The sequence below is a fragment of the Bombina bombina genome, chromosome 12 (genome assembly GCF_027579735.1).
Source record: "Bombina bombina isolate aBomBom1 chromosome 12, aBomBom1.pri, whole genome shotgun sequence".
Lineage (NCBI taxonomy): Eukaryota > Metazoa > Chordata > Amphibia > Anura > Bombinatoridae > Bombina > Bombina bombina.
This window is the reverse complement of record NC_069510.1, coordinates 48,428,786-48,436,619: the sequence shown is the minus strand read 5'-3', so window position 1 is coordinate 48,436,619 and position 7,834 is coordinate 48,428,786. Positions and strand designations below refer to the sequence as shown.

At 39.3% G+C, this 7,834-nt stretch overlaps 1 protein-coding gene across 1 annotated transcript in view; it reads left to right on the top strand.

Moving 5' to 3' along the window:
• The window catches only part of LRSAM1 (leucine rich repeat and sterile alpha motif containing 1), a 93,675-nt gene extending 87,491 nt beyond the window's left edge, over positions 1-6,184 (top strand). Inside the window, 3 exon segments of the mRNA XM_053695849.1 lie at positions 635-707; positions 2,818-2,960; positions 5,371-6,184. Coding sequence (XP_053551824.1) covers positions 635-707; positions 2,818-2,960; positions 5,371-5,496 — 342 coding nt within the window. The 3' untranslated portion in view covers positions 5,497-6,184.
• Positions 6,185-7,834: the final 1,650 nt, after the last annotated feature.

The following is a 7,834-nucleotide window of genomic DNA, read 5'->3' as shown; positions in this document are numbered from 1 at the left end:
GTTAATAGGGGTTAAAAAATGAACCGTTTTGCAAGTAAGCTTTGGCTGCATTTTATTATTAGAAACTTGTTAGTCCTCTAAGTTGCATGGGTGGCTTAGTTAAAGGGACATAAAACAGTATGAACTATGTAACATCTTATTGGAAAGAGGACAGTTTCCTCCTTTCAATTGAAGGATCATGTGACCCTCTAGTTAGCTAACAAGAAGGCTCTGAAACATCATGCCCAAAACATAAACTCATCCACCCACAAGCTCACTTATTTAACAGGAGAAAGTAGTTGGTCCCTTTAGCAATTTATTTACCCATTATATGTCAGGTTTATAGTAATACATGGTGGTGGGCATTTAAATTACAGCCCCCAATGTAAAACAAACAGATTCTTCTTTAAATGGAGTCATAATCTCTAGATACCATAATATAAAATGGTGACTAGTTATCCCACTAGACACTAAGCTCAGAATTTTTTTTTATTAGTCCATATTAATATTTTAATGTTTTTTACATTTTTTTTAATTAGTTTTGGGCAATTTATCTGTCTTCCTGGTGCTGTAGAGAAGAGCAGGTTTTCCGTAAGTTTTCCTGATGCTTTTGTAGCATGAAAAAGATACCTGATATCAATTTCTTGTGTTCTAGATTGGAGTTCAAGAAGTCGGACTACAGATTTCCATCATTGAAATGGTAAAGGAGATCCAGAGACTGAAAAGAGGTGATATTGCCTGTATTGTATTACCAATAATGAATATGATATATATATATACAGGGACAGATTTCTCATTAGGAGACTTTTGTTGTCTACTTGGCTGGCTAAGTGATTAAACTTAGTTATCCACTCTATAGTTGCCCAGTGATACTCATATCACTGTTAGAAATATAAATGTCAGCTTTAATGACCAAAGGCGGCGCAAAAAAAGGACTTCTGGGGCGTCAGAAATATGAATCCAGCATTGTATATCTTATCTAGATTTACAATGGTATCCTGCAAAAATTACAGATCAGGGTTGTACTACCTTAAAATAGAAGATATTGCTAGATTTGCTTTTATTGGCCGGGCCATTAGATTAATATATTTGGGGTGTAAGTCACATAAAGGGGGCGATTTATTAAGCTGAGGCGGACAGGGGCACACATACGCGGCCCTGTCCGCCGCAGCTCACCTCTGGCGGGCTAAATTCCCCTGGCGGAATTCAGCATTGCACACGATCGATATTTTGCGTGCACTTGAAATCCTGCCCCCTGCCCGAGCACAGCCAATCTTACGTGGGCAGGAGCTGTCAATCTCCCCGGTCGGAATATACCGGGGAGATTGAAATTTACCACTTTAGTGGCGAAAGGTTAGGAAAGCAGCGGTCTAATGACTGCTGCTTGTTAAATACGGCGTGCAGGTTCTCTTGTGAGAACCTGCAGTCATATGGGGTCGAAAAGCTTACAAAGCCTTTGATAAATCAACCCCAAAAGGTACTGTAGAGCCAATTTGTAACCCCCACACCATATGTTGTACAATCTGCTACAGAGACATTCTACACTCACAGGTTAGCAGAATGTATGTTGTTTCAAGCTAGATTGACATAGGATGTTTCAGTGGAACAGAGATATCCAAATACTCTATCTTGCATTTGAAACAGCTGATTTTATGTACCAGACACTTTCTGCATAAATGGACACTCGAGTCAAAATTAAACTTTATTGATTCATATAGAGCAGCAATTTTAAAACAACCTTTCAATTTACTTCTATTAACAAAATGTGCACATTCTTATTATTCTGTAATTATTTTTATTAATACAGACACATCAAATGAAAACATAGATATACAATACAGACATAAGGTAACATATGTATTAAGGATTCTCATGAAAAGAGAGTGAAAAATGTAAATCTTTGAATGGCCTTTATCTGCTGAATCATGAGAACCAAATTCAGTAGAAAGGGCAAAAGTCTTGTGAACTGACTCAGATATATCTCTTTTACATCTGAGGATGTCTGTCGTGATGTTAAAGAGACTGAATCCATGTGTTGTGAGGAAGTCTGTGTCTCAAATTTTTTTTTTTTTATACTAAACCACTTAAATAAACACACAATAAAAGTAAAACAAAATAAAAATAAAAAAATGTACACGTTCTTATTATATTTACACTTTGAGTCACCAGCTCCAACTGAGCATGTGCAAGAATTTATAGAATAGTTCTATTTACACTTTGAGTCACCAGCTCCAACTGAGCATGTGCAAGAATTTACAGAATATACGTATATATGCATTTGTGATTGGCTAATGGCTGTCACATAATACAGGGGGAGTGGAAATTGACATAACTTTGAAATTTGTCAGAAAAAAAGCTGCTACTCATTTGATGTTCAGGCTAAGTGCTATTGTATTGTCTTTTTATCATGCCTCTGTTGATTATGCAAATCTACTGTATTTACATTACTGGTCCTTTAAATAAAAAATAATCTGAATCGCTTCACCGTATCTCATTATGACAAATTACTTTATGCTTAGACCTCAGAGACTCTCTCCAGAAGACAAGTTGGAGTAGAAACCTGCATCTGAATACCTATTTGTAAATAAGATTGTAAGAGGGAGAATATAAATAGTACCGGCATGTGACGTCTTTGCAGTGTTGAACATATATTATATAGACTTCAGATCATTTGTTTTATTTGTGCAGAAAAGCTTTCAAATAATTTTGATTGTTGTATCAAAGATACTGTATATGCCCCTTCCACATAGTGTTGGAATGTTTTAGTCTAGGAAATATTTATTGGCTGGTGCTACCTCTTATTTCACAGAAATGGCTTTTTTTTTTATCTGTTTGCAGATCTTCCTAAGACTGTGGATAAATTTCGACTTGAGGAGCCTAGCAAACTTCCAGCAAACTTGCCCAGTCCAACGACTCCTACAGCACCCGTAGCGCAGATGGAGGACAGACAGTCTGAGTGTGTGGTCTGCATGGAACAAGAGGTAATTGTCTTCAACCAATCGTGCATTCACCGTTTGGGGCTCCACGTATAAAAAAAGTATTGCAGTTAAAATTCTGTGCATTACACATTGACGTTAATAACCTAGCATTTATACTCAATAGCAGGAAAAAGAAGCACTAACACAGCTTGGTAAATGTAGAGAGTGGTGTTTGATAAAGTCACTAGCTGATATATATTATTGTCTTTGATCTCCTACAGGCCTTTGTTGTGAACTGATTATGGGCTAGATTTATTAAAGCCCTACGGCTGCAAATTCTCATAAGAACTTGCTCGCCGTATTTATCAAGCAGCGGTCACCAGACCGCCGCTTCCCTAACCTATTCGCCACCTCTAAGGTTGCGAAATTCAATCTCCTCGGTCTAGTCAGACCGAGGAGATTGACAGCTCCTGCCCGCGCTTGATTGGCTGTGCGCGGGCAGGGGGCGGGATTGCACGCAAGCGCAAAATTGCGCTTGTGTGCAATAGCGAATACCTGCGGGTAATTTCGCCCCGCCACAGGCGAGCTGAGGCATACAGGGGCGCGTATATACGCCCCTGTACGCCTCAGCTTTAATAAATCTAGCCCTATATAGCAGGGTTTGTAATGTTGGTTTTCATGCTTTACGAATGAACCTTAGATTAGATATCAGTTTACAATTGTGGTAATACTACTCTCCATGTAAGCATATGGGGCAAGATTTATCATTGCTATTCTCCTATATTTGCCACTAAAAATGCGCACACAAATAAATGCCCCTATTTATCATTCAAAAATGCGCCTAAAATTGGGCAAATTCGACTGTAAAATTCTCCCACGCTGTTCCCGTTCTCCTTGGCGCATATGTACCCTAAAAATGTATAATTTCTTTTCTCCTATAGCGGACTGACAAATGCGTGCTTTAAAGTTCTCCATAACTACTGTGGAGAACAGCATTCAAAATCTTTTTCTATACCAGATGTAGAAGCAATGTTACAAAAAAAAAAGGCTCAACAAGATTAAAAAATAATACAAAACACTGCGCGATATTAATGTGTATTGGAGTGCAGAAATAATATATAAAAAGGCACAAAAATAACATATAAAAAGAAGAGCAAAAATAGAATTGCAAAATAATGGAGACAGATCTATTTTTTTCCATGACTGTTTTTCGAAGAGGGACGTTAACAAAGCTACTAGCTTTGATAAATTTGAGCACACAGATGTTCTTTTCTAAAGGCAAGCGGAGAATTACCCGGAGAATTCTCCTTGCACTTGATAAATCTTGTTCATGGAGGCAGTAGGCTACACTATGGCATTAGATGAGGTACACTATGGCAATAGACGTTGTACTAAATGGCCTACAATATGGCACTAGATAGGGTTCTAGATGGGCTACACTACGGCACTAGATGAGGTATACTATGGCCTAGAAGGGGTACTAAATGGGCTACACTAGGGCACTAGATGAGGTATACTATGCCACTAGAAGGGGTATTAAATGGGCTACATTAGGGCACTGGATGGACTACACTAGGGCACTAGATAAGGTTCTAGATGGACTATACTATGGCCTCGATTTATCAAAGGCTTCGACTCATTACAACTGCAGGTTCTCACAAGAGAACCTATAGTCCATATTTATCAAGCAGTGGTCATCAGACCGCTGCTTCCCTAACTCTTTTCCACCTCTTAGGTGGAGAATTTCAATCTCCCCGGTCTCGTCCAACCAGGGAGATTGACAGCTCAGCCAATCACACCCAGGCAGGGGGCAGCATTGCATGCAAGCGCAAAATAGCATTCTCATGCAATGTTAAATCTCGCCAGGGGAATTCAGTCCGCTAGAGGTGAGCTGGGGCACATATGTACGCCCCTGTCTGCCATAGCTTGATAAATCGAGCCCTATGGCACTAGATAGGATTCTAGATGGGCTACACTATGGCACTAGATGGGCTACACTATGGCATTAGATGCGGTTCTAGATGGGCTACACTATGGCACTAGATGGGCTACACTATGAAATTAGATGGGGTTCTAGATGGGCTACACTATGGCACTAGATGGGCTACATTATGAAATTAGATGGGGTACTAGATGGGCTACAGGTGGCCTGTTGGACCTCCTGCTGTTGTGAGCATTGGTACTTTTGCAGCTGCTACATCTCGTATTGTTTGCCCCTGTCTCCACTACAATAGTGATCACATTTGAACATGAATGGCCTTAACCAGCCCTATGTATGGCTATAAAAACTTTGGTTGATTCATTGTGAATGCTGGAGAAAGTGGAGTTCCCTGTAGGTCCAAACACAGGTCAGCTTCAAAATAAAGTCAGCTTTCATAGTCAGCTTTCAGACTAATTAATGATAGTGTAACTCTTTCATGTTAATTTAATGGCCTGAATATGCTTTTCATGACTTCTCTCTCTTCCCCACCAGTCTCAGATCATCTTCCTGACCTGCGGGCATGTGTGTTGCTGCGCCCCCTGTGGAGATGCTCTTCACTCCTGTCCTCTGTGCCGTGGCGAAATTACCCAACGCATACGGATCTACCTCAGCACCTAAGATAGCAAGACTGCAAGAGTGAGGAGAGCATGTGGTATTGCTGAAAACCATGTGCCATAACGTGAAGGAAATGTTTATTTAATGGTATCTGGGTTACTATTTTCTGTACCCTTTGCTACTTGCAGAACTTCCTGTTTAGTATCCCAGCACTGTGAATAAGCGGTTGTATAAATGTCTGCTGAGTATAGCCTTCTGATACTGCTGGATATTTAGATAAAATAGATTCTTTTGTGCGCTTGGCTGTCTCCCCTACCTGGTGTGGTCACATATTACAGTAAATATAGACACTATATGTGTCTGAAGATGCACCTTCTGCACTTACTGATGGCTGTGAGTCTGCACTCACGTCTCTCATTAACTTGATATTGCAGTGAGTCTGCACTCACGTCTCTCAATCATTTAATATTGCTGTGAGTCTGCACTCACGTCTCCCATTAACTTGATATTGCAGTGAGTCTGCACTCACGTCTCTCAATTATTTAATATTGCTGTGAGTCTGCACTCACGTCTCTCAATCATTTAATATTGCTGTGAGTCTGCAATCTTGTGTATAATATTCTAAACGCGACTGTGAGTCTGCTCCATGTCTGAACTTAATATGGCTGTGAGTTTGCACTAGTGTCTATTTATTGTATAATATTACACTTCTGTCCTTAAACAATAAAAATATTTATTTGTGAAAACAGAACACTAGGATATAATCACAAATTTGCTTGGAGGGATTAACAATTCTTTTTCCCATCATTTAGCAGTCTTTCTGCTACTGTCATTTTGTCCGTCTTACATGGGTTATCTATTTGTCTCCTTCCTGCACTACATACATGTATGAGTCTAAGAAAATTACAAAGGGAACGATTTATGAAGCTGTAAATGCAGCTGTTTCTGCGCGAGCGAGGCGGCGGACAGCAATCATCACGATTGGATACAATTAGGATGATTGACACCCCCTGCTAGTGGCCAATTGGCCATGAATCTGCAGGGGGCGCATTGCAAAAGCATTTCACACTAAATGCTTGTGCAATGATAAATGCAGACAGCGTATGCTGTCGGAATGTATCTGCTACAGTGGATCATGTCCGCCCGTATCTTCATAAATCGTCCCCAAAGGGTCTGTGTCACGCTTGTTTGCATTGTGTGGCTGTAGGTTAGGGACCCATGCAGGAAGAGACCTTGACGTGGTCCTGGGCCTATCACCATGGCCAAATACGGTAACTAACTCTTACATTTTGCTTTTAATTTAGCTGTGTGCTTGCAAGAGAGTGCCAGACTTTCCATGTGTTGTGTTTATATATATACAGGTAGCCCTCAGTTTACGCCGGGGTTAGGTTCCAGAAGTAATGGTTGTAAATCGAAATCGTTGTAAATTGAAACCCAGTTTATAATGTAAGTCAATGGGAAGTGAGGGAGTTAGGTTCCAGGCCCCTCTCAAAATTGTCATAAGTAACACCTAATACATTATTTTTAAAGCTTTGAAATGAAGACTTTAAATGCTAAACAGCATTATAAACCTACTAAAATAATCAAACAACACAGAATATATAATTAAACTAAGTTAAATGAACAAAAACATTTGCTAAACAGCATGATAAACCTAATAAAATTATCACACAACACAGACTTCACTTGCATTTTTCTGCAAACAGTTCTTTCTATGCATTCCAATCTGGACTGATTTATAGACAGGAAGATCTTGTTCCTTTGCAAGCTGCTCGATAGTTCAGGTCTGGTTAAACTGGTTAATTTCAGCTTGCTTGGCTTGCATATTTTTGCTGCAAAACAAGCGAACAGCTCCACCTACTGGCTATTTTAATCAATGCACTGCTGCTCAATGCTTTTCAATAGCAGTCACATGACTGAAAAAAAGGTTGTTATTCTGAAACGGTGCAAATTGAACCGTTGTAAACCGAGGGCCACCTGTATATATATATAGATATATATATATATACTCATTCATAGAATTAGAGTATTTGTTTACATTTGTAAGCCACATGTAATAGGAACAGATCTATTATCTAGAGACCCTTCCAAAAAAATAATAATTATCAATTGCTTGTCTACACAGGTGATCAAGAACTGAACACAAACCAATCACAAGTAGCTTATGGGCGTACTCGCCAACCGCTACTTGTGTTCAGCTCTGGATCAGAAATGTATTGCTCCTTCTAAGATGAGTTTAATTATTTGTAGGTTTTAAACACATATTTATATTTAGGTAATAGTGAAAATGTATTGAAATAGTGTAATGTATTAGAATATTTTCTTGTTGCTTTTGTATCTCCATCTAACTGCAGCTTGGTGGCATGGAGTACAGGGGCATGGCGGATTTATAGGACTATTT